Source organism: Eleutherodactylus coqui, chromosome 4 (assembly GCF_035609145.1).
Source record: "Eleutherodactylus coqui strain aEleCoq1 chromosome 4, aEleCoq1.hap1, whole genome shotgun sequence".
Lineage (NCBI taxonomy): Eukaryota > Metazoa > Chordata > Amphibia > Anura > Eleutherodactylidae > Eleutherodactylus > Eleutherodactylus coqui.
Genome location: NC_089840.1, coordinates 161769695 through 161797329, shown reverse-complemented (window position 1 = coordinate 161797329; position 27635 = coordinate 161769695). Strand labels below are relative to the sequence as shown.

The window sequence follows — 27635 nt, the reverse complement described above, 5'->3', positions numbered from 1 at the left end:
ATTCAATGAACATGAGAAGTTTAATAACTGTGCTGTGTCCCTGCTTATGTGTCACAGAACGTGAGGGTAGCAGAGTTATTATAACTCTGGCAGAGCAGGTATTTTTTTTCCCAATTAAGGAAAGCAAATGGCGAAGCCAGCAGTAAAGCGTAGCTGGGTGCGTATGATTTAGCACTGTTCTTCACGCAGCTCACACGTCTCCACCGCCCGTAAGGACGGACAGAGGCTGGACAAATAGATTTGTTTTCAGTTTTTTCCCACCAAAAGGCAGCACTGCGTATATTCAATGAACATGAGAAGTTTAATAACTGTGCTGTGTCCCTGCTTATGTGTCACAGAACGTGAGGGTAGCAGAGTTATTATAACTCTGGCAGAGCAGGTATTTTTTTTCCCAATTAAGGAAAGCAAATGGCGAAGCCAGCAGTAAAGCGTAGCTGGGTGCGTATGATTTAGCACTGTTCTTCACGCAGCTCACACGTCTCCACCGCCCGTAAGGACGGACAGAGGCTGGACAAATAGATTTGTTTTCAGTTTTTTCCCACCAAAAGGCAGCACTGCGTATATTCAATGAACATGAGAAGTTTAATAACTGTGCTGTGTCCCTGCTTATGTGTCACAGAACGTGAGGGTAGCAGAGTTATTATAACTCTGGCAGAGCAGGTATTTTTTTTCCCAATTAAGGAAAGCAAATGGCGAAGCCAGCAGTAAAGCGTAGCTGGGTGCGTATGATTTAGCAATGTTTTTCACGCAGCTCACACGTGTCCACAGGCGTTAGGACGGACAGAGGCTGGACAAATAGAATTATTTTCACTTGTTTTACAAGCAAAAGGCCGCACTGCGTATATTCTATGAATAATAACTGTGTTGTGGCCCTGCCTATACAATTCTTTCCCTGCAGTATCAATGGAGGGTGGAATGCTCTGCAGAGGCGATTTTGAGAAGCCCAAAAAAAATGCAGCACAGCTAACAGCAGCCTGAACAGAACTGCACACGGATAAATATGGCCCTAGAAAGGACCGTTGAGGTTCTTGAAGGCTACACTCACTCCTAACACTCTCCCTGCCTATGCAGCACTTCTGTCCCTAATGCCAGGTGCAACGGTCTGCAGAGGCGATTTTGAGAGAAAAAAAAATGCCACTGCTAACAGCAGCAACACACAGCTATCAGTGGCCCTAATAAGGACCTTTGGGGGGTCTTGAAGCCTACACTAACTACCAATTCTTTCCCTACAGCAGCTCCGGTATAAACAGCACTGTCCCTCATCTAACTCACACCGCATCTGAGGCGAGCCGCGGGAGGGGCCGACTTTTATATTAGGCGAACACCTGATCTTCCCAGCCACTCACAGCAGGGGGGTGGTATAGGGCTTGAACGTCACAGGGGGAAGTTGTAATGCCTTCCCTGTCTTTCAATTGGCCAGAAAAGCGCGCAAACGTCTCAGGGAAGTAAGTGAAAGTAACCAGAACACCGCATGGTGTTCGTTACGAATAACGAACATCCCGAACACCCTAATATTCGCACGAATATCAAGCTCGGACGAACGCGTTCGCTCATCTCTAGTCATAATCTATATTTTAAAGAAATAAACGTAACTGGGGGAGCCCGTGTTAAATACAAATCAAATTATAAATAGTTTCTAAACTTACTTGGCTCCCACTTGTCTTCCAGATATACAGTATGTCATCATCGGAGGCTGTTTGGGCACAGTTTTTGCTGTCACCTTTATTGCTATTAAACTGTACATGATAAAGAAGCACATGCTGGACAACGTCTGTTCAGGTGAGACAATGTCATACAACACGGCTCATTTCACATTCTAGTATCCAAGAACCTATAACCAGATTGGGATTTTTGTCTTTAAAATTTATATAGACTCTGAATCTTTCCAGCTGAAGACAAGGTAAGAATGTATTACAGAGTATTCCCAGAGGCACCGGCTTCCTGACAATCTCCTCTGTTTAGACTCTCAGAATGGATTGTACCGTTCAATGAATGTCCAAGCCTTACTAGCACTCTAGTTGTGCTGGACGGTATCATGGATCATCACAATATTCTCCAGAATTTGCAGCTTGTACAAATTTTATCAGTGTATCAAGGCACAACAATTTTGCAAGTGATAGCTCAATTAGTGCAGATTGCAACACAGTAGACATTTCCATCCTGCTGTGCCTTAATCACACTAACAGATGGAGATAATATAGTGCTGTAAGGGTAATTTCACAATGAGCAATTTATTGTTCGAATAAGCAAACAATGATAGAGTTCACTCATGCAGCCTGTTTATACAGATAGATTGTTCACTCATTCGGTCACAAATCGTTTAGTCGTTCACATTTAATGAGCCAGTGAATCTAAACGACATGCAACGATGTGCAAACGAATGCCGATTTTTATGCCTAAAATTCTCGCTCATCATTCAATCGTTGGCTGCGTTTACATTGAATGATTATCATTCAAGTTCGAATTGTTCTGTGTAAAAGATCCTTAATAGAGATGAGCGAACGTACTCGTCCGAGCTTGATATTCGTGCGAATTTTAGGGTGTTCGGGATGCTCGTTACTCTTAACGAGCACCACGCGGTGTTCCGGTTACTTTCAGTTTCCTCTCTGAGACGTTAGCGCGCTTTTCTGGCCAATTGAAAGACAGGGAAGGCATTACAACTTCCCCCTGTGACGTTCAAGCCCTATACCACCCCCCTGCTGTGAGTGGCTGGGGCGATCAGATGTCACCCGAGTATAAAAGTCGTCCCCTCCCGCGGCTCGCCTCAGATGCCTTGTGAGTTAGCTGAGGGAAAGTGTTGCTGCTGGTGCTGCTGTAGGGAGAGTGTTAGGAGTGAGTGTAGGCTTCAAGAACCCCAACGGTCCTTCTCAGGGCCACATCTATCTGTGTGCAGTACTGTGGAGGGTGCTGTTAGCAGTGTTGCACAAATTTTTTTTTTTTCAAAATCGGCAGTCTGCAGAGCATTGCGCCTTGCAGTAATAGTCCAGGGACAGAAGTGGTGGTTAGGTAGGGAGAGTGTTAGGAGTGAGTGTAGGCTTCAAGAACCCCAACGGTCCTTCTTAGGGCCACATCTATCCGTGTGCAGTACTGTGCAGGCTGCTGTTAGCAGTGTTGCATATTTTTTTCTTTTCAAAATCGGCTGTCTGCAGAGCATTGCGCCTTGCAGTAATACTACAGGGAGAGAATTGTGTAGGCAGGGCCAGAAGACATATATTATTGATTGAATATAGTCAGTGGGCCCTCCGTTTCCAAAAAAGGGAAAAATTGTATTTGTCCTGCAGTCTTGCGCCAATTTATTTCCTGCCTGGGAAAAGTAACCGCTGTGCTGCACTTCATATAACTGCATTTCTGTGCAACACATATCTTATCTGATTGAATATAGTCAGTGGGCCCTCCGTTTCCCAAAAAGGGAAACATTCTATTTGTCCTGCAGGCTTGCGCCAATTTATTTGCTGCCTGTGAAAAGTAACCGCTCTGCTGCACTTCATATAACTGCATTTCTGTGCAACACATATCTTATCTGATTGAATATAGTCAGTGGGCCCTCCGTTTCCCAAAAAGGGAAACATTCTATTTGTCCTGCAGGCTTGCGCCAATTTATTTGCTGCCTGTGAAAAGTAACTGCTCTGCTGCACTTCATATAACTGCATTTCTGTGCAACACATATCTTATCTGATTGAATATAGTCAGTGGGCCCTCCGTTTCCCAAAAAGGGAAACATTCTATTTGTCCTGCAGGCTTGCGCCAATTTATTTCCTGCCTGGGAAATCACTGGTAATACAGCATGCTGAGGGGTAGGGGTAAGCTTAGAGGACGTGGACGTGGCCAAGGATGCGTAGGCCCAAGTGAGGGTGTGGGCACAGGGCGAGCTCCTGATCAAGGTGTATCGCAGCCGACTGCTGCGCGATTAGGAGAGAGGCACGTTTCAGGCCTCTCCACATTCATCGCCCAATTAATGGGTCCACGCGGGAGACCTTTATTAGAAAATGAGCAGTGTGAGCAGGTCCTGTCGTGGATGGCAGAAAGTGCTTCGAGCAAGCTATCATCCACCCACAGTTCTGCGCCGTCCAGTGCTGCAAATCCAAATCCTCTGGCTGCTACTCCTCCTTCCTCCCAGCCTCCTCACTCCACTACAATGACACATGCTCAGGAGCGGGCAGACTCCCAGGAACTGTTCTCGGGCCCCTGCTCAGATTGGGCAGCAGTGGTTCCTCTCCCACCAGAGGAGTTTATCGTCACTGATGCACAACCATTGGAAAGTTCCCGGGGTCCGGGGGATGAGGCTGGGGACTTCCGGCAACTGTCTCTAGACCTTTCAGTGGGTGAGGAGGACGATGACGATGAGACACAGTTGTCTTGCAGTGAGGTAGTAGTAAGGGCAGTAAGTCCGAGGGAGGAGCGCACAGAGGATTCGGAGGAAGAGCAGCAGGACGATGAGGTGACTGACCCCACCTCGTGTGCAACGCCTACACAGGACAGGTCTTCAGAGGGGGAGGCACGGGCAGCAGCAGGGCAGGTTGCAAGAGGCAGTGCGGTGTCCAGGGGTAGAGGCAGGGCCAGACCGAATAATCCACCAACTGTTTCCCAAAGCACACCCTCGCGCCATGCCACCCTGCAGAGGCCGAGGTGCTCTAAGGTCTGGCAGTTTTTCACAGAGACGCCTGACGACCGACGAACAGTGGTGTGCAACCTTTGTCGCGCCAAGATCAGCCGGGGAGCCACCACCAACAGCTTCACCACCACCAGCATGCGCAGACATATGATGGCCAAGCACCCCACAAGGTGGGACGAAGGCCGTTCACCGCCTCCGGTTTGCACCGCTGCCTCTCCCCCTGTGCCCCAACCTGCCACTGAGATCCAACCCCCCTCTCTGGACACAGGCACTACCGTCTCCTGGCCTGCACCCACACCCTCACCTCCGCTGTCCTCGGCCCCATCCACCAATGTCTCGCACCGCACAGTCCAGCCGTCGCTAGCGCAAGTGTTGGAGCGCAAGCGCAAGTACGCCGCCACGCACCCGCACGCTCAAGCGTTAACCGTTCACATAGCCAAATTTATCAGCCTTGAGATGCTGCCGTATAGGGTTGTGGAAACGGAGTCCTTCAAAAGTATGATGGAGGCGGCGGCCCCGCACTACTCAGTTCCCAGTCGCCACTACTTTTCCCGATGTGCCGTCCCAGCCCTGCACGACCACGTCTCCCGCAACATTGTACGCGCCCTCACCAACGCGGTTACTGCCAAGGTCCACTTAACAACGGACACGTGGACAAGCACAGGCGGCCAGGGCCACTACATCTCCCTGACGGCACATTGGGTGAATTTAGTGGAGGCTGGGACAGAGTCAGAGCCTGGGACCGCTCACGTCCTACCCACCCCCAGAATTGCGGGCCCCAGCTCGGTGCTGGTATCTGCGGCGGTGTATGCTTCCTCCACTAAAGCACCCTCCTCCTCCTCCTCCTCCTCCTCCTCCTCCTCCGCAACCTGTGTCTCGCAATCAAGATGTGTCAGCAGCAGCACGTCGCCAGCAGTCGGTGTCGCGCGGCGTGGCAGCACAGCGGTGGGCAAGCGTCAGCAGGCCGTGCTGAAACTACTCAGCTTAGGAGATAAGAGGCACACGGCCCACGAACTGCTGCAGGGTCTGACAGAGCAGACCGACCGCTGGCTTGCGCAGCTGAGCCTCCAACCGGGCATGGTCGTGTGTGACAACGGCCGTAACCTGGTGGCGGCTCTGCAGCTCGGCAGCCTCATGCACGTGCCATGCCTGGCCCGCGTCTTTAATTTGGTGGTTCAGCGCTTTCTGAAAACGTACACACGCTTGTCAGACCTGCTCGGAAAGGTGCGCCGGCTCAGCGCACATTTCCGCAAGTCCAAGACGGACGCTGCCACCCTGCGGACCCTGCAACATTGGTTTAATCTGCCAGTGCACCGACTGCTGTGCGACGTGCCCACTCGGTGGAACTCTACACTCCACATGTTGGCCAGGCTCTATGAGCAGCGTAGAGCTATAGTGGAATACCAACTCCAACATGGGCGGCGCAGTGGGAGTCAGCCTCCTCAATTCTTTACAGAGGAATGGGCCTGGTTGGCAGACATCTGCCAGGTCCTTGGAAACTTTGAGGAGTCTACCCAGATGGTGAGCGGCGATGCTGCAATCATTAGCGTCACCATTCCTCTGCTATGCCTCTTGAGAAGTTCCCTGCAAAGCATAAAGGCAGACGCTTCGCGCTCAGAAACGGAGGCGGGGGAAGACAGTATGTCGCTGGATAGTCAGAGCACCCTCATGTCTATATCTCAGCGCGTTGAGGAGGAGGAGGGGGAAGAGACAGCTTGGCCCACTGCTGAGGGTACCCATGCTGCTTGCCGGTCATCCTTTCAGCGTGTATGGCCTGAGGAGGAGGAGGATCCTGAAAGTGATCTTCCTAGTGAGGACAGCCATGTGTTGCGTACAGGTACCCTGGCACACATGGCTGACTTCATGTTAGGATGCCTTTCTCGTGACCCTCGCGTTACACGCATTCTGGCCACTACGGATTACTGGGTGTACAAACTGCTCGACCCACGGTATAAGGAGAACCTTTCCACTCTCATACCCAAAGAGGAAAGGGGTTCGAGAGTGATGCTATACCACAGGACCCTGGCGGACAAACTGATGGTAAAATTTCCATCCGACAGCGCTAGTGGCAGAAGGCGCAGTTCCGAGGGCCAGGTAGCAGGGGAGGCGCAGAGATGAGGCAGCATGTACAGCGCAGGCAGGGGAACACTCTCCAAGGCTTTTGCCAGCTTTATGGCTCCCCAGCAAGACTATGTCACCGCTCCCCAGTCAAGGCTGAGTCGGCGAGAGCATTGTAAAAGGATGGTGAGGGAGTACGTAGCCGATCGCACGACCGTCCTCCGTGACGCCTCTGCCCCTACAACTACTGGGTGTCGAAGCTGGACACGTGGCCTGAACTCGCGCTGTATGCCCTGGAGGTGCTTGCTTGTCCTGCGGCTAGCATCTTGTCAGAGAGGGTGTTTAGTGCGGCTGGGGGAATCATCACGGATAAGCGTGCCCACCTGTCAACTGACAGTGCCGACAGGCTTACACTCATCAAGATGAACAAAGCCTGGATTTCCCCAGACTTCTCTTCTCCACCAGTGGACAGCAGCGGTACCTAAACAATACGTAGGCTGCACCCGCGGATGGAAGCATCGTTCTCTATCACCATAAAAAGCGGGGACCTTTTAGCTTCATCAATCTGTGTATTATATTCATCCTCCTCCTCCTGCTCCTCCTCCTGAAACCTCACGTAATCACGCCGAACGGGCAATTTTTCTTAGGCCCGCAAGGCTCAGTCATATGACTTTAGTAAACAATGTTTATACGTTTCAATTCTCATTAAAGCGTTGAAACTTGCACCTGAACCAATTTTTATTTCAACTGGGCTGCCTCCAGGCCTAGGTACAAATTAAGCCACATTAACCAAAGCGATTAATAGGTTTCACCTGCCCTCTTGGTTGGGCATGGGCAATTTTTCGGAGGTACATTAGTACTGTTGGTACACCAATTTTTTTGGGCCCTCGCGTACAGTGTAATCCTAGTAATTTTTATGGGCTTCGCCTGCACTCATGGTATAGCAAGGTGTGTGGGGTTGGCCTACACTTTTGCTACATAAATGTAACTGGGGCCTTGTCTATACTGCAAGTACTGAAATGTGCAAGAGACTGTTATCTCCCTAAACTGCTGCAACGGGAATGTTACTGTGGCCTGTCTTGACTGCTACTACTACTGAAATAGAACTAATACTGTGCTCCCCCTATACTGCTGCTTCGAAATTGTTACTGAGGCCTGTCTTGACTGCTATTACTACTGAAATGGAACTAATACTGTGCTCCCCCTATACTGCTGCTAGTGATATGTTACTGGGGCCTGTCTAGACTGCTACTACTACTGAAATGGAACTAATACTGTGCTCCCCCTATACTGCTGCTAGTGATATGTTACTGTGGCCTGTCTTGACTGCTACTACTACTGAAATGGAACTAAGACTGCCCTCCCCCTATACTGCTGCTTCAGAATTGTTACTGGGGCCTGTCTGGACTGCTACTACTACTGAAATGGAACTAATACTGTGCTCCCCCTATACTGCTGCTAGTGATATGTTACTGGGGCCTGTTCCTACTGCTACCGCTGAAATGTTACTAATTCTGGGCTCTAGCTATACCGCTGCTAATGCTTTGTCACTGGGGTGTGGAAACGGAGGCTTCCCAAAGACATGATGGTGGCGAGGCCATTTCCCACCAACGTGGTTACTGTTAAGGTGCATATAACCACGGACACGTGGAGAGGACACGTAGGGCCTCAAAAACATCCCCCTCCTCCTCCAACAATGAAAACATTCTTGGCAAATACCTTTGCATAGGTCCGTCTGGTGGCAGTCCAAGAATTTCACCGTCACCGACACAACAAGAGAGCCCCCCCACCATCCCCCCGCCACGGCCCACTTAATCCTGGCCGCATTCTGAAAGCCAACTAAATAAAACCGCGCTACTAGGTCCGCAGTCGCCACCACATTCCCACCAACGCGTTTACTGTTAAGGTACATATTACCACTCTGACTGGGGCATGCACTGTGGGCCGAAGCACACCTGTATTGTATGTGACGTTAGCTCTGCTGAGCAGGGCACTGCAATGGGATACATTAATGTACCGCCGGAGCCCACCTGCATTTAATCTGACGTTAGCTTTGCTGTCCAGGGCACTGCAATGGGATATATTTATGTACCGCCAGAGGGTTCCAGGGAGCCACCCATGCTGTGGGTCCACAGGGACTTCACATTAGGGATTTGTACCTGCCAGTGTCTATGTATTAAAAACCCCGGTCAGACTGGGGCATGCAGTGTGGGCCGAAGACCACCTGCATTTAATCGGACGTTACCTCAGCTGTGATGGGCACTGCAATGGGATATATTTATGTACCGCCGGTGGCTACCTGGGACCCACCCATGCTGTCGGTCCACACGGAGTTGTAACTGCCTGTGTCCACTTCTAAAGAACCCCAGTCTGACTGGGGCATGCAGTGTGGGCCGAAGCCCACCTGCATTAAACCTGACGTTACCTCAGCTGTGATGGGCAATGCAATGGGATATATTTATGTACTGCCGGTGGGTTCCAGGGAGCCACCCATGCCGTGGGTCCACAGGGACTTCACATTAGGGAGTTGTACCTGCCAGTGTCTATGTATTAAAAACCCCGGTCAGACTGGGGCATGCAGTGTGGGCCAAAGCCCACCTGCATTAAACCTGACGTTACCTCAGCTGTGATGGGCAATGCAATGGGATATATTTATGTACCGCCGGTGGGTTCCAGGGAGCCACCCATGCTGTGGGTGCACACGGAATTCCCATTGCGGAGTTGTACCTGCCTGTAACTATTTATAAAAAACCCCGGTCTAACTGGGGCATGCAGACACCTTGACTGAATGAATAGTGTGTGGCACATGGGTTTCCCATTGCTATGCCCACGTGTGCAGCATTGTGGGCTATCGCCCCGCCCCTTTTAAAGAGGGTCGCTGCCTGGCCGTGCCAACCCTCTGCAGTGTGTGCCTGCGGTTCCTCCTCATGGCAGACGCACTTATAAATAGACATGAGGGTGGTGTGGCTAGGAGGCCAGCGTGTGGCATGAGTGCAGCTGAAGGCTGCGCAGGGACACTTTGGTGTGCGCTGTGGACACTGGGTCGTGCGGGGGGGGGGGGGGGGGGGGGTTGGGCAGCATGTTACCCAGGAGAAGTGGCAGCGGAGTGTCATGTAGACAGTGATTGTGCTTTGTTGGAGGTAGTGTGGTGCTTAGCTAAGGTATGCCTTGCTAATGAGGGTTTTTCAGAAGTAAAAATTGTTGGGAGGGGGGGGGTGCACTCTTGCCGCTATTGTGGCTTAATAATGGGACCTGGGAACTTGAGATGCAGCCCAACATGTAGCCCCTTGCCTGCCCTATCCGTTTCTGTGTCGTTCCCATCACTTTCTTGAATTGCCCAGATTTTCACAAATGAAAACCTTAGCGAGCATCGGCGATATACAAAAATGCTCGGGTCGCCCATTGACTTCAATGGGTTTCGTTACTCGAAACGAACCCTAGAGCATCGCGAAAAGTTTGTCTCGAGTAACGAGCACCCGAGCATTTTGGTGCTCGCTCATCTCTAATATATATATATATATATATATATATATTATAGCAGTGGTTAAATGGCAGGCTGGGGACATTACCTCCCCACAACCAATCAGATGGATGTGGACTGGTCAATAACAGGGCGCATGTGCTAGCACCACTGTCTCATGGTTCGGGCTGATGTAATGACACAAGATCGAACCTGCTTGTGTATTGCGTCTTGATATTGATGCGGCCAGAACACCCAGGACCCAGCTTAGAAGGTTTTTGTGTGTGAAACCTTTTAACAAGATGGTTAGCATTAGCAGCTGGAACCCAAGTGAGGTCCTGACTTGCATCAGTGATTTGACTAACTTCAAATTGAAGGCTACCTCCACCATAATCGAGGAGAAAGAGATTCCCCATTGACTAGACTCTTGCATCTCTTATTTAAACATCAAAGATCTTAAATTAATCGGGATCCTGGAATCTAAAAGAAGAAGGGCTAATGATCTCTTTAATCTTATATGGAAAAGATACAAAATAGGTCAAGGCCTAAAAAAATCCCAGCGCTCCAGGTAGTGCAAAGAAAACACGTAGAGAGTGGAGAACTAACTTCACAGGGATGCCTTAGATGAGTGCACCCCTAATCCAGTTGAGCCTTACAATATCCACTCCGGGTCAGGCAGAAATAAGGTTGTGAATAACACCATACGATCCAATTGCAGGTGCTTTATTCAAAAAAGTAATGAAAAGCATGATGCTTGAAAAAGGCTCATTCGAGGCTCCCTATGGATCTGATATAATTTTATATGGAGCCAGCTTAACATTTTTGGTGGACAACCAGACTCATTCCCAAATTTGAAAACTGGCACCTTCTGAACAATTTTTATCTGTTGTTATTTTGTAGCACATCACTGATGTCCTAAGATCTTTTTCTACCTGTCTCAATATAGGATGAAAACTCAATTCAGTCCCTGTAGGATCTATTTTTCTGGGCAGGCTCTGCTAAAGGCAAATATTATGATCTATTTTCCTTATTGTCAGAAGCAAAACACTGCAAATACTGCTCAATTCTCTGATTACACCTTTGAAAATGACACTTACTTGAGGGAGGGGTCTGGTGGGAACCTAGACCCGCTCTCCCAAATTGCGAAGCCAGAGGTAGGAAAAACAGAATTCAGGAAGAATTCAGCTGGTTAAAAAGGTCAGAGATGGGGGGCGTGGCCTGGATGGAGTGCTGGATGGTCGCACCTTAGCCTAGCTCCTCTCCAAACCTGTCTAGCGACTGCAAAAGCGGACAAAAATTCAGCTTAATTTACACAAAGAACACTTCTGAGGATGACTAGTAGCAGAAACCATGCCTAGAAAGGCGAGGAAGCTCTCTCCAAAGAAACTAACAGACTTTTGCGCCACAAGAAGCCGAGAGGAAGAGCCCAAAGATGGCGGCCCTGAGCTCCCGTGCGCGGCAAGAGGGGAGAGCTTTCCGGTCCCCACGACTGCACCAGTAAGGAAAAGCCATAAAAGCTGCGGAGGTAGAAGCCTGCCTGAGCTGCCAACAGGCGAAAGAAGACTTTCCCCTACCTTGCCAAACACAGAGCCACCGGTAATAAATAGAGAAGACTCCCTGCCTGACCGCTCAAGCCGCGAGCTGCGGAGCCTCCCCGCTGACACCGCATATTACTCACCGAGAGGTCCTCCTGCTGCCGACACAGAGGGCCGCCCGAGCGGAGGGCACGGAGCTCCCCCTGCCATATCTCAACCATCTGCAGAGGCGCCGACTGCTCCTCGGGAGGTGACAGGAGCTGTGCACAGAGGAAGCGCTTGCCGCAGCTCCCCCTTATCCCCGGGAGCAGCGCCGGTGACCGCCGCTGTCAGACCGAGCCGGATGCAGGATCCACAGGTGGGTGAGCAGGGTCTCCCATGGCTGGCTCCAGATGAGAGCACAGTGTCCCAGGCAGCGGCAGTTGCAAATTTAAAGAGACAGTCCCCTCCAGTTTACACAGCCCAGACACTCAAAGGAGTTTCCCCCTGTAAAGCATCACAGCTTATGCTGCAGAGGGGAGGCTCTGAGGATGCAGCAACTAATCACCGCAAAAAAGGGGCAGAAGTCCCAAATGAAATAAGATATGCCCCTCAAGATAACTTAAGGTCTGGTGCCGGGTCGATGGGCTCCCATAGGAGCCAAGGAGATAGTCCAGTCATCCCTACAAAAGCAAGCTCTCCCCCATGCTCCACATCCACGGAAAGACTTCCGATTAAAAGTTCCTTTATACCAGACACTAGTCTCCCAGACTGGGCCCAAGCAGAATCCTCTGTCCCCCCCCCCCCCCCCCGACGTCCCCAGGGACACCAAGCAACAACAGAGCATTACAGAAGTCTTCATCTATCTCAGAACCGACGAAAAACAACAAATCAAATGCTGCCAGCCCGTTAAAACAACGAGCTCGCTACTTCAATGGCTCCGAGCATCTACCTGAAACGTCACTAGAAGACATACCAGCTCACAATCACGCAGCCTCTGAAAGATTCATGAAGGAAGCACTGCTGGTATTACAAACCTCAATAAAAAAAGACATTGCCACAAGCCTCGCAGGTATAAACGCGACAGTAGAAGAACTAGGAGAATGCGTGGATCATACAGAGTGTAAAATGGGAGATTTTGTACCAGCCCACAACTCACTGGTGGACTCACATAACAATCTAGAAGAAGAAGTGGAAGCACTACGAAACAAACTGGCAGATATCAAAGATAGAAATCGCCGTAACAACATTAAATTCAGAGGCATTCCAGAATCGACTCCTCCCTCAGAGCTCATTACCTTTCTTCAAAGCTTTATTCGAGCGGTTACCCCACAATGCTCACCACTGGACCTTACTATCGACAGGGCCCATAGACTTCCTAGAGCTCAGTCGATCCCAACTACCTACCCCCGAGACATGATCGCTCGGATACACTTCTTCCACATTAAAGAACAACTCATGAAAGCCTCAAGACAGGCACCCACGCTACCAGCTCCTTTCCAGGACATTACACTCTATGCAGACCTCTCCCAAACCACTATAGCAGCAAGAAAGAAATTGACCCCCATAACCTCAGCTTTACGAAACCACAACATAAGATACAAATGGGGTTTCCCAACTAAGATTATCATTATAAAAAATGGGAGAACCCATGTAATCTCGACACTAAATAAAGGCATGTAAATACTGGAGGAATGGAACATTCTCTGCACAATACGGCCAAACCAAAATCAACCTAAGAGCAATAACTCTTCTCCCAAGATCGTGCAGGAGTGGAGAGATGCAACCTAGAAGTCCTGAACTGCTGAATTCTAGACCCAAAAGTACAGGTTTTGCCACCTTTACTGCAGATCTTCCCCAAGTCTGCACAGTTTGACTTACTGCACGATTATGTTTTTGTTTATACTTACAAATGTTCTAACGTTTTTATCCCCTATAAGGTACCTAACAATTGGCGTCCTAAAGGCTGCATACTTCTGTTGAAAACCAATAATATTTGCTGTTTTAAGTATAAATGGTGCTATGACGCAGTTTCCTTGATGCAAACCCATGACAACTCAAATGGCGTTGAAAATTTTATCTCTTAATGCAAGGGGCTTGAACAGCCCTTTTAAAAGATCCCTCTTGTGGAAAGAAATTAAAAGATCCAAAGCAAAAGTGGTCTGCGTCCAGGAAACTCACTTTCAAAAATCTGACACTACTAGATTGATTAACAGGGACTTTCCTCGTATTTTTTATGCAAATGGACCAAAGAAAAAAGCAGGAGTCCTTGTCACAATCAAAAAAAACGTTGCCTTTCAGCTACTGCAAGAGCTTCTGGACGAGAAAGGTAGATTTGTCGCTTTGGTATGCAAGATCAATAATGTGACACTCACCATAGTGAGTGTCTATGCTCCCAACACTGCTCAGACGGCCTTCCTAAATACCGTCCTTAAACAGATCTCACACATAGTGAAAGGCAAACACTTAATATGCGGAGATTTCAATATCATCCACAGTCCAGATTTGGACTCCACCTCTAGAAGTGACAAATCTCCACCTCACCTCTCTAAGTGGCTCCACAGAGAAGATCTACATGATGTATGGAGATGCAAACATGCATCTGAGAAGGACTACACGTTCTTCTCACACAGACACAATACCTACTCCCGCATTGATATGTTCCTAACAACCAAATGGCTTCTACCACTGGTTGAAAGTGCGAAATAGGAGATATTTCCTGGTCAGATCATGCTCCAATAACCATGACCCTCCGCCTAGCCTCCCCAACCCAAAACACTTTTATTTGGAGAAACAATACTCACGTAATGTCTCTCAAAGATAACATCACCATAACCGAAAAGTCGCTTTCTGAGTTTTTTGCCTTTAACTCCCTTCCCTTAACTAATCCAGCCACACTATGGAACGCACACAAGGCATATATGAGGCCTTCTTATCCAACAGACAGCGCACTACAAGAAACAACGCAACGCCATAACATCTGACCTATTAACTAAAGTGTTCACCTTAGCTGAGACTCATAAAGCAGACCCCTCCTTAGCAAACCTACTTTCTTTAAAAAAAGTAAGAACGGAACTTCAGGCTCATCTTGCAATAGACTACGAGAAACACCTAAAAAGACTCAGAATGCAACATTACTACATGCATAACAAGGCGAGTAAATTAATAGCGAACAAAGTTAAAGCAATTAACGCAAACGCAAGAATTCCCTTTTTAATATCCCAGACAACTAAAAACAAAGTCTACAGCCCACAAGAAATTGCTGATGAGTTCAGCAAATACTACAACACATTATACAACTTAAGGGTGCATTCACACGAGCATAGGTGTATTTACGTTCGCACGTCCGCAGCGTATAATCGCTGGAAAGAACGTTTTTCGGCGATCATGACCAGAGCTAGAAAGTGTATTATCGTTTGTTCCTACTTTAGAAACTATCTTTTCGGCCATCGAATATGCGTTGGCGCGTATTTCGGTCGCGTATGTTCCGGTTTTTTTTCAGGTTGCCGTTTTTACGCGCCGTAAAATCGCCCGTGCGAACGAATACATTCGAAACCAACACCTCAGATGGTCACGTATATACGATTGGGCGCAAAAACGCGCCGTTTATGTGCTCGTGCGAACGCACCCTAAGGGTGAAGTCACACGAACGTATATCGGCTCGGTTTTTACGCCGAGCCAATATACGTTGTCCTCGTGTGCAGGGGGGGGGGGGGATGGAAGAGCCAGGAGCAGGAACTGAGCTCCCGTCCCCCTCTCCGCCTCCTCTCCGCCCCTCTGCACTATTTGCAATGGAAGGAGGTGGGCAGGGGCGGGGCTAAGTTCCGAGAATTGGCTCCCACCCCCGTCCCACCTCTCCCCATTGCAAATAGTGCAGAGGGGTGGAAAGGAGGCAGAGAGGGGGGCGGGAGCTCAGTTCCTGCTCCTGGCTCTTCCATCCCCCCCCCCCCCCCCCCCTGCAGAGGAGAACAACGTATATTGGCTCGGCGTGAAAACCGAGCCGATATACGTTCGTGTGACTTCACCCTAAACAAGGACAAAGACACTCCCCAGCCTAACGAGGAATCAATTAACTCATTCCTCTCTACACTCTTGCTCCCATCCCTTACACAAAAACAAACACAACAATTAAACCTCCCTATCACACTACAAGAAGTAGACCAAACTATCTGCTCTCTAAAAAAAGGGCAAATCTCTGGGTCCAGACGGATTCTCCAACGAATACTTAAAACTATTCAAACCAGCTTTACTCCCATATATATGCAACTTATTTAATAACATAATGTCATCAGGTACAATCCCCTCGGAGAATCTAAAAGCAACAATAGTTACTATTCCTAAAGAAGGGAAATCCCCTGAGACTCCAAGCAACTTCCGCCCTATTTCTCTCCTCAACTCAGATATCAAATTATATGCAAAAATAATAGCTAATAGGCTATTTCCCATTTTGCCCCAACTTATTAAAAATGACCAGGTGGGTTTTACGATGGGACGCCAAGCCCCTGATGGCACAAGACGATTGATTGATCTGGTGGCCAGGGCTGACCTGGCGCGAATGCCTTCTCTGCTCCTCGCTCTGGACGCAGAGAAGACATTCGACAGAGTACATTGGGGATTCATGCGCCGCACACTAGAAAAATTTGGCCTCTCTGGGCCCATCCTATCAGCCGTGACAGCCCTTTATACCGCCCCCTCAGCTTCCGTGCTAACAAATGGGGTCCTATCCGAGTCATTTCAAAATACAAATGGCACACGGCATGGATGCCCACTATCCCCTCTTGTATTCTCAATGATGATGGAACTATTGGCGGAGGCAATAAGGGCCAACCCACAAATAGAAGGCATCCCCATAGGAACAAGCTCACATAAAATCAACCTGTTTGCCGACGATGTGATTTTGACTTTAACAAATCCAAGATCCTCACTCCCCCAGGTGGTGTCCACTCTACAACTATTTGGCTCTGTCTCCCTCTATAAGGTAAATTCTACCAAATCACAAATGATGGGCATTAACCTAACCAAATCGGAAGAAAACTTCCTAAAATCATCATTCCCATTTCAATGGTGTTCAGACTCTCTACCCTACCTAGGAATAGCTCTAACTCCCTCAGCTGATGCCCTCCCAATAGCAAACTTCCCCTTACTGAGAACCTTAATACAAAAAGAACTAGGTAATCTGTCCACATACGAGCCCAACTGGATGGGTAGGGTGATATTGTACAAAATGCTTATCCTTCCTCTAATTTTGTACTACTTTAGGACCATCGCGGTACCTATTCCGGACTTCATATTTGCATCACTTCATCAACAGATGAGCAGGTTCATATGGAGAGGAGCAAAACCCAGAGTGGCATTTTCTATCCTAAACAGACCTCTGAGATTCGGAGGCTTGGGTATTCCCAACCTCCGAAACTACCACAAAGCCTTCTTAATAGACCAGACAAGACATTGGTGCAACACGGAGTCCGACAAAACATGGGCGACCATTGAATCAACCACAACAGGCGCATCCAACTGGAAGGCATTTCTCCTAGCTAACTCAATACAACTTCAGGGAGACCCACAACTCCTCCCGTCAGTGAAAGGCACACTACAAGCATGGCACACAATAAGTGGAGGTGTAAATGCAGAACAAAACATATCAACAAAAATCCCACTTCCACTTAATGCAATAAATGCTTCCGTAAAGCATTTAATCCCAGACCTCTCCTTAAACAACTGGCCACATAAATCATCCATGACCATCGCAGACCTGTTCCAAGGAAGCACCACACTTGCCTTTCGACAGATACAGGAGAAATACGCAGTTCCCCCCACGCAACAATATACACACCTCCGCATTTGCAACTTTTTAAAGGCTCATAAAGCTACCTCCGTATCCCTCCCAGACCCCCTAAACGACTTGTTAAACGCAAATATAGCAACACAGAAAAAATTATCAAAAAACATCTACATCTGTCTATCTGGCATTCAATTTAAAAAAAAAAAAACGATGAACTTCCTAAATTGGGAAAAAGACCTGAATAAGAAATTTTCACAAAACATGTGGTGCGATGCCCTAAAATGGGCTCACAAATCCACCTCCTGCGCCTCTCACTGGGAACAATATCAAAAACGTTTAACCAGATGGTATTGTTCTCCATTAAGCTTGTCACAGATGAAAAAAGGCATCTCACCTCTTTGCTGGAGAGGTTGTGGAGGAACTGGATCTCTACTCCACATATTTTGGTCCTGCCCCCATATACGTCAATACTGGGATAAGGTTTCGCAATATATCTTCAACCTGCTACACATCTCAAACAAACCCGAACCGGAACTGGCTTTGCTTTTATTAGGTATAGGAAACATACCCAGAAACCATAGAGTAATAGTATCTCACATACTCTACACATCGCGAAGTCTCATAGCGAGAAAATGGAGATCCAAACATATTCCATCTATAGAAGAAATGCAGGATACTGTTTCATTAAACTGTGTACATGAAAGGTTGATCGCCCACCAAAAAGACACGCTACCTCAATTCCGGAAAGACTGGACAGTGTGGACCCAGGCAATGAAAATTCCAACTGGTTTCGACTAATCAGGAGCTGGTTCTCTTCCCCTCCCTCCCCCATCCTCTGCCCCAGTCCCCCCCCCCCTCCCAACCTTCACCGCCTACCCGTCATCCCCGCCCTAATGAGGGTGCGAGGGAACACTCCAAGTATGCTTGGGGGACAGATGCCATTCTGTCAGGGTAATATTCTAAGTACAGCACCAATCAGGCCCACCCCACTTGCCCCGCTGCCGGCAGTAAGAAGAGACACCACACACGGAGGTCTGGTATAGTTCCTCACACGGGACATGACTGCGCTTTTCGCTTTATTACAGATTACATGAGATCTTATACCCTTTGTCTCATCACCAGGAATGGGTGATGGGCTCATAACCATATATGGGAAGTCCGGATTTCCGGCCTGAGACAGTGAAAGTTCAGATGCATAGTTGAACAGTTGTTATCTTAATACTGGCGCCTCAGGGAAAACAGCCAAGTACGCGTCCTTGTCCGATTCTTCTTTGCTGTACATTTAAGATACATTTTGTTCAAGATACATTTTGTCTTCGCCTTGCAAGGCCTTTGGAATATCTGATGTAAGGCGACATATACGTTTTTTCTCATTTGGAATTGAATAGAACTTGCATATAGGTATAAAGCATAAAAAACATTTGGCAATATATACATATACCCTCACAAACCCCCCTAAAAAACTTAATATGGAGATCAAGCATCAGACCTTGCACTCTTCCTCGGTCGCCTCTCCCTTGCGTCAGGGTTTCTCCACTTGCCCGTAAGTCCCTACTCCTAGGAGGGGGGATCCCTACCTCACCTCAGAAGGAGGCCATGGATTCCCTGGGCTTATTTCCGGGCATCCATACCCTCTATCTGTACGAGTTAACACCCCACAGGGTGTGCCCTCGCCGGAACCTAAGGTCTTCTGCACTATCCCTAGGCAAATGGGAAGTCCACTGACAGTCCATCTTATGAGACCGGGGCAGGCGCAGCACTACTACATTTCTCCATTCTTCTGGTAACGTACGTGGTTGGCATTATCGGAACTGGCTCTTCATCTTTTTCAAACAAGGGAAATGTTGGTCACATTATCCAGTCCCTTACTCATACTCTTTTTGATCAAAGGGATAATACACATACAGGAAATTACATACCCCACCTCTTTCTGCTAAAATCATATCCAGGGCCACTCTATTTTGGAACGCCATGGATGCAGTGGGCCCTAATTGGTCAGCTAACCCTTGTAAAGCATCTCTGGTGTAGTTTACAAACATCTGCTGATTGTAATAGATATAATTCATCCAATCTACATTATTATTAACAGTGACAATAGCAAATAAGGACTCAAAACCTGCTTTAGCCTGATCTCTAGAATTAAATTCATCTGGCACCCCCCTTGGCACTCCTATTGCATCTATGTGTACATGTGGGTCAAAGTTACCACCTGGAGCGTCAACTTCTCTTTTAGCACAATGCAGTGTTGGATTCTCACCCTCAGTGTAGTCTTCATATTGCACATTTGATTATATTAATTTGTTCTGAAACAGGGGGCTAGTGTACAGTAGTCAAAGGTGTGTGTTAGAGGAATTGTACCACATTATAGCATGTAAAGGATATACAGGATCATGAGTTTTTGCAGTGCGAAGTGTGGATCCAAGTGGGCTTTCCTTCGAGCTTGACTGCAGTTGGGGTGGTAAGCAACATCTGGTAGGGACCTTTAAACCGGGTTTCTCTCAAACTTTTTTACATAGACCCTGTCACCTGGTTTCAGATAGTGACACTCATCTGTAGGACCTGGGAGAAAAGCAGAGACTGCAGAATGCATTATTGACAATTCCTTGGAGAAACCTATGACAAAATTAACAAGAAAATCATTCCCCAAATTCGGCTACTGTGGCATGTACCCTCCTGAGAAAAAGAAAAACTAATGGGAGACACTCAATTCAAAATTTGCCCATTTTCTCTATTGCCTTTTGTATCTACTTTCCCACTACTCCGCGGATGGTAGGGTGTGTGAAAAGTCTGGAATATACCCAAAGCAGACATGATGTGTTGCATTATTTCACCTGTGAAGTGTGTACCTTTGTTTGACTCAATCACTTCCGGTACCCCATATCTGCGGATTACCTCATTCATGAGCTTCTGTGCGGTTACCTGCTTATTTACTTTGGTAACAGAGTAGGTCTCCGATCTGAAAAGAAATCAACAACAACAAGCACATATTCATGCTTCCCAACAAGTGGGAGCTGAGTGTAGCCAATTTGCAATCCCTGAAATGGGTAGAGTGGTATAGGCAAGTGTGATGTGGCAAATTTTACTTCTGCCCTGTTGCTTACGGCAAAGATCATGCAAAATTGGACAAATTATGCAGCAGCTACAGAAAACCAAGGAGCCACCCGTCCTTGTTCAAGCGTTGACATCATTGCTGCTTTGAGAGGTGCGTCTTTCCGTGCGTCAGCTGGGCCATCATGGGGCACGGGGATCGTGGTGGGCAAGTTCTGTTGACTGTTCGCCATACACCGTCCCTTTTTAGTCCATTTTTCCTTTTCTTCCTTGCTGGCTTGTAACTGTAAAGTCTTTAGCATATCAAAGTCCAAAGTTATTATCAAAGTCCAAATTCATATCAAAGTCCAAGTTCATATCAAAGTCCAAATTTATATCAAAGTCCAAATTTATATCAAAGTCCAAATTTTTATCAAAGTCCAAAGTTTTTGTTAAATTCTTCTTTTCTTCCACGGCTTGAGGGCCGCTGCCTTTGCTGTGTGGCCTGTGATGGCATTGCCTCTTGCTTCTCCGGTGTAGGAATTGGTATGAGCTTTCCACTTTGTCAGGTAGAAGTAGGGTCTCCATGAGACTGCACCGCTGCAACATTCTTAACCCCTTAATGACATGGCCTATTTTGGCGTTGAGGACCAAGCGATTTTTTGGTATTTTTCCATCTCCATTTTTCAAAAGCCATAACTTTTTTATTTTTCCGTCGACGCGGCCGTATAAGGGCTCGTTTTTTGCGTGGCGATCTGTAGTTTTTATCGGTGCCACTTTTGGGTATATAGACAATATCGTAAATTTTTTATTTTTTTTTTTAATGATAACAGGGAGAGAAAACGCATCAATTCTGCCATAGATTTTTTTTTTTTTTTTTTACAGCGTTAATCATGCAGCATAAATGACACACTAAATTTTTTCTGCGGGTCGGTACGGTAACAACGATACCAAAATTGTTATATTTTTTTTAGGTTTTTACACTTTTTTGCAATAAAACCCCCTTTTTTTGGAAATCTTTTTTTTTTCTCTATAGCTGCATTCAAAGTCATGTAACTTTTTTATTTTTCTATGTACGGAGCTCTATGAGGGCTTATTTTTTGCGAGACGAGCTGTAGTTTTTATTGGTACCATTTTGGGAAATGTACGGCTTTTTTGATCACTTTTATTGCATTTTTTGTGAGGCAAAATGCTAAAAATTAGCATTTTGCCTCTGTTTTTTAGCGTTTTTTTTTACGCTTTTTGTCGTACAAAATAGAAAGCGTGTTCAACTTTTTGTACACGTCGTTACGGACGCGTCAATACCAAATATGTGGGGTTTTAGTTTTTTTTTCCCTTTTTTTATGCTAATATTAGAAAAAGCATAAAAAAAGGGGTTTTTTACATTTTTTTTTTACATTTTTCTTTTTTTTACACTTTTCTTTTCTTTTTTTTACACTATTTGAGTCCCTCTGAGGGACTTGCAGCACTATGCCTATGATCGCTGTCATAAGGCATGGCAAAGCTACTGCTCTGCCATGCCTTATCGCTTGTACAGCGATTATAGGCACAGGCAATACAGGACGCCGGTGTCTGGCGTCCTGTTGCCATGGTGACAGGCCGGGCTCTCGCGATAACATCGCGAGTTCCGGCCGGAGACACACAGGGATCGCGATCCCTCTGTGAACTCTTTCCCTGCCGCGATCTACTTAGATCGCGGCAGGGAAGGGGTTAACAGCGGCGGGCGCATCTCCGATGCCCCCCCGCTGTTGGAGCGGGACGCCGGCTGTGACTGACAGCCGGCTCCCGCTGCGGGATAGCGCGGGATCTTATGTGATCCCGCGCTATCTCCAGGACGTACCAGGTACGTCATGTTGCGGGAAGTACCAGGCTGCCATGACGTACCAGGTACGTCCAGGAGCGGGAAGGGGTTAATTGGCTGTCCTGCTGAGGTAAAAAACTGTCTGGCCTTCCATGTTGGGCCGTAATCATGAGCTATGCCAAATGCATACCGGGAGTCAGTGTAAATGTTTGCCGTCTTACCTTCTACCACTCTACACGCCTCAGCGAGGGCTTTTAGTTCCGCTTCTTGTACTGCGACATGCGGAGGCATTCTGCTTTTAGGACATCTTGTTGTGTAACCACTGCATAAGCGGAGTGGAGTTGTCAATCACCCTGGGTACCATCTATAAAAAACAACTCAAAATATGCATTATTAACAAGGGCTTTCAGTAACTTTTTTAAAACTTAAATTTTCTTGTTGCATCACTGCTGGACAATCAGGCTGGTATTCTATTTCAAATAGATCAGAATCTTGTTGCAAAAAATTTAAAAATTTAAAAATGGCTTGCAAAAAATTTAAAAATGGCTGACTTGCAATACCTAGATCACCTATGCCTTCTCCTCCCCCCCTTTGAAACAGGGTACTCAATTGGAAGAATAGTACCCGGTTTCAAGGTAGTACAACATTGTAAAAAGATTTGCTGGATGCAGATAAGGCCTGTAAGATGTTAGCACCAATAACAGAGACATGAGTTACATCGGGGCAGAATAATCTACAAACACCTATTCATATTTGAAATGTGAGATCCTTTAACCCCTTAACGACCAGCCCATAGTGTTTTTACGTCCTCCCGAAGTGGGCTCTATTCTCTGAGGACGTAAAAACATGCTTCCTGCAGAGAATAGTGCCCCTCGGGATGTGGACGTGACAGCTCCATGCTGTCGGTGTCCGCAGGTAGCTGACAGCATGGAGCTGTCATCCCGGGCTGTTCGGAGCCCCCCCCGGCATTGCGATCGGCGCTATGCAATGTATAGCGCCGATCGCAAAAAAGTAAACAAAACTGCAAAAAAAGTGACATATTCAGCTGCTCTGATGGATCGGATCCATCGGAGCAGCTGAAACTACTTACCGAGGTCCATCGCACGGCTCCCCGCTGTCCCGATGCTCCGGGCCCCGCAGCCGTCCTTCTGCGCATGCGCGCCAGGCGGCATTACGTCAGCCGCATGCGCAGAAGGCCCGGCGGCGCGGGAAATTTAAAATCTCCTGGCTCCCGGCTCCTGTAGGTAGCCGGGAGGCAGGAGATGTCAGCGGGGACTGCGGTGAGCGGTCCCCGGTACCGCGATCGCCGTTATCCAATGGTTAGCGGCGATCGCGAAAAAGTTTTAAAAAAGTCAGTTTCACCTCCCCTCATGGATCGGATCCATGAGGGGAGGTGAAAATACTCACCCCCAGTCCTCAGCGGTGTCCCGATGTCCCGGGACCCGAATCCCCGTCTGCGCATGCGCGCCCGATGATTGACATCGGGCGCGTGAACAGACGGGCTCGAGCCCCGGGAAATTTAAAATCCCTCTGCTTCTGGCTGCCATGTGTAGCTGGGAGCAGAGAGATTATACCGGGGACATGATCACTGTCATCCAATGGATGACAGTGATCATGTAAAGTGAGAAAAAAGTGTAAAAAAGTAAAAAAAAAAAAAAGTAAAAAAAAGTTTTTAAAAGTTTAAAAAGCGTACGTTTCATCTCCCCTCATGGATCATATCCGTGAGGGAGGATGAAAGTACGTACCTAAGGCCCCCAGATTTATCCGCGGACCTTACCACAGCTTCTGCACACGCGCCCGTCGCCAAAATGGCGGGCGCATGCGCAAAAGCTGTGGATTGCCAGGATAATTTAAATTCTCCCTGCTCCTGGCTACAAAACGTAGCCAAGAGCATGGAGATTTAATGGGGGTCCGCGGTGAGCAGTTCCTGGTCACGTGTTCGCCATTATCCAATAATGGCGATCACGTAAAAGTTAAAAAAAAATTTGAAGTTTCATCTCCCCTCACTGATGCGATCGGTGAGAGGAGATGAATCTTTTTACCGGAGGCCTGCGTATTTGAATCCCGACGCGATCTTCCTCCGTGGACCTTCCAGGATTCTGCACATGCGATTGCCGGCAAAAAGCCGGACACATGCGCAGGAGTCAGGGAGCCCAGGAAATTTAAAATCTCCTTGCTCCCAGCGACCAACGGTCACAGAGAGCCTGGAGCAGTGACCAGGGGCCTCGTTGAGCGGTCCCCGGTCACGTGATAAAAAGGTAGAGATCTACCTTAGGCCGGTCTCACATGACCGGATAGGAATGACGGATTCCGCATGCGTCTGATCCGTGGTAATACGCAGATCAATCGTATCGGATTACACAATTCCGCTCACATTAGCGGGTTGGAATTGTGTAATCCACTCGCAGAAAAGAGAACGCAGCAGGTTCTATTTTACTGCGGATATCGGCAACATAGAGCCCATTGTGCTCCATGGTCATGGATATACCCGCAGCCCATACGCAACTACATTGTATACGGGCTGCGGGTACCCGCGTCATCGCTAAGCGATGGTGCGGGAAATACAAACAAAGGTGTACTGTGCATGACCGCCTGTGTGAGTAGGCAGTTATGCGCAGTACATTACGCAGCCGTACGCAGGGTCACAGCCGGGCTCACAGATGGGATCCGCTGTGGGCCTCCGCAAGCGGATTCCGCCTGCACCCGCGTGAGCCCGGCGTTATTCAGACCGCTACCTGTGATACGTATTTTACAAGAAGCCCCGGGAACGCTCGCTTTCCTGCAGTTCCAGGAGCACCTTGTTGAGCGCCTTCTGTGTGAGACCGCCGCACCTCATCAAGCTTACGGAGACTCACGGAACGCCACTTTTTACACCCCATACCTGCCACTGAGGTCACGAAATACCCCCAAAAAGCATGAGAGGAGGGGGGGGGGGATACCCGGTTTTATTGCCCCATGGGCCCATTCAACCAGCCTCCGTAATTACCCCTGTCTTCGGAAATACTACACAGTTCACATTTTTACTTTTATCTAAGATTTGCGAACGCCAAAAAGGGCGCTGAGGGGGAGGGGGGGGATTTTTAGGGAGTCAATCTTTATTCTGTACAAATAAGCAATGGGGCCTGGAATTTATTCAGTTGTGCCCTAAAATCCAACAGGTGTTCCGTCCTTTATAGGCCTTGCCATGCGTCCTGTAAGTAGATTAGGGCCACAATGGGTATGTTTCTGAACTCGGGACAAACGGGGGTATCCATTTTGGGGTGAACGTCTTCATTCCTATGTGCACTGTACAAAAAAACTGTTTTTAAATTGAAAAAATTGCCAAAAAAATTGAAAATCGTAACTTTTTCCTTCTGCTTTGCTTAGATTCATTCAAATACTGTGGGGTCAAAATACGCAGTACACCCCTAGATGAATTCGTTAAGGGGTCTAGTTTTCAAAATGGGGTCATTTGAGGGGGTTCTTTATAGTTTTGGCCGCTCAATGGCTCTATAAGTGGGCAATGGGGCCTGGAATTTATTCAGCTGTAACCTGAAATCCAACGGGTATTCCTTTCATTGTAGGCCTAGCCATGGGTCCTGTAAGTCTATTAGGGCCACAATGGGGATGTTTCTGAACACGGGACAAACAGGGGTATCCATTTTGGGGTGAAAGCCTTCATTTATATGTGTGCTGTACAAAAAAAACTGTTTTTAAATTGACACAATAGCCCAAAAAATGAAAATCCTATTTTTTTCCTTTTGCTTTGCTTAAATTTATTCAAAAACTGTGGGGTCAAAATATGCAGTACATCCCTAGATAAATTCGTTAAGGGGTCTAGTTTTCAAAATGGGGTCATTTGTGGGGGTTCTATATGGTTTTGGGCGCTCAAGAACTCTACAAGTGGGCAATGGGGCCTAAAAGGACTTCAAGCAAAATCTATGTTCTGAAAGCCACCGATTACTCCTTTTATTTTGGGCCCCGTTGTGCATGCGGACATAAGATTAGGGCCACAATGGGTATATTTCTGAAAACAGCACAAACAGGGGTATCCATTTTGGGGTGTAAGTCTTCCTTCATATGTGTGCTGTACAAAAAAAGCTGTTTTTAAAATGACAGAATTGCCAAAAAAACAAAAATCCAAATTTTTTCCTTTTGCTTTGCTTGAATTTATTCAAAAACTGTGGGGTCAAAATGCGCAGTACACCCCTAGATAAATTCGTTAAGGAGTCTAGTTTTCAAAATGGGGTCATTTGTGGGGGTTCTCTATGGTTTTGGGCGCTCAAGAACTCTACAAGTGGGCAATGGGGCCTAAAAGGACTTCAAGCAAAATTTGTGTTCCGAAAGCCACCGGTCGCTCCTTTCATTTTGGGCTCCGTTGTGTATCCAGACATAAGATTAGGGCCACAATGGGTATGTCTCTGAACACGGGACAAACAGGGGTATCCATTTTTGGGTGCAAGTCTTCCTTCATATGTGTGCTGTACAAAAAAAGCTGTTTTTAAAATGACAGAATTGCCGAAAAAACGAAAATCACAATTTTTTCCTTTTGCTTGGTTTGAATTCATTCAAAAACTGTGGGGTCAAAATATGCAGTACACCCCTAGATAAATTCCTTAAGGGGTCTAGTTTTCAAAATGGGGTCATTTGTGGGGGTTTTCTATGGTTTTGGGCGCTCAAGAACTCTACATGTGTGCTATGGGGCCTAAAAGGACTTCAAGCAAAATTTCTGTTTTGAAAGACACTGACTACTCCTTTCATTTTGGGCCCCGTTGTGGACTCAGATATAACAATAGGGCCACAATGGGTATATTTCTGAACACGGCAGAAATAGGGGTATCCATTTTGGGGTGTAAATCCTGATTTTCATGTAAACTATAGGAAAAAAATATGTCTTTAAAATGACAGATTTGCAAAAATATGAAATTTTACTTTTTCTCCTCTAAATTGAATTAATTCCTGAAAAAAAACTGTGGGGTCAAAATACTCATGACACCCCTCAGTGAATACATTAAGGGGTGTAGTTTTTAAAATGAGGTCATTTGGGGGGGTATCTATTATTCTGACACTCATGAGCCATTCCAATCTCGGCTTGGTATAGGAAAACAAAGTGTTCCTCAAAATGCTAAAAAGTAATGTTAAATTTGTACGTCTCCTAAATAGTTAAAAAAAAACGAAAGTTTTTCCAATGTGCGCCCAAAATAAAGTAAACGGGTGGAAATATAAATCTTAGCAAAAATTTCTATATTATGTTTGCACATATTTAAGATATTGCAGTTGGAAATGTGAAAAAATGACGATTTTTTCAAAATTTTCCCAATTTTGGCGCTTTTAATAAATAAACACAATTTCTATCGGTCTATTTTTTCCGCCTAAATGAAGCACAACATGTGGCGAAAAAA

General features: G+C 47.2%; 1 protein-coding gene across 2 annotated transcripts in view; it reads left to right on the top strand.

Annotated features, from left to right (window-relative positions):
• TMEM273 (transmembrane protein 273) overlaps positions 1-27635 on the top strand; it is a 313706-nt gene that overhangs the window by 161729 nt on the left and 124342 nt on the right. For both annotated transcript variants that reach the window (XM_066598715.1, XM_066598714.1), the window contains exons 3-4: positions 1669-1779; positions 1873-1900. In XM_066598715.1, the coding sequence (XP_066454812.1) occupies positions 1669-1779; positions 1873-1900 (139 nt within the window). The remainder of the gene's footprint in view (positions 1-1668; positions 1780-1872; positions 1901-27635) is intronic.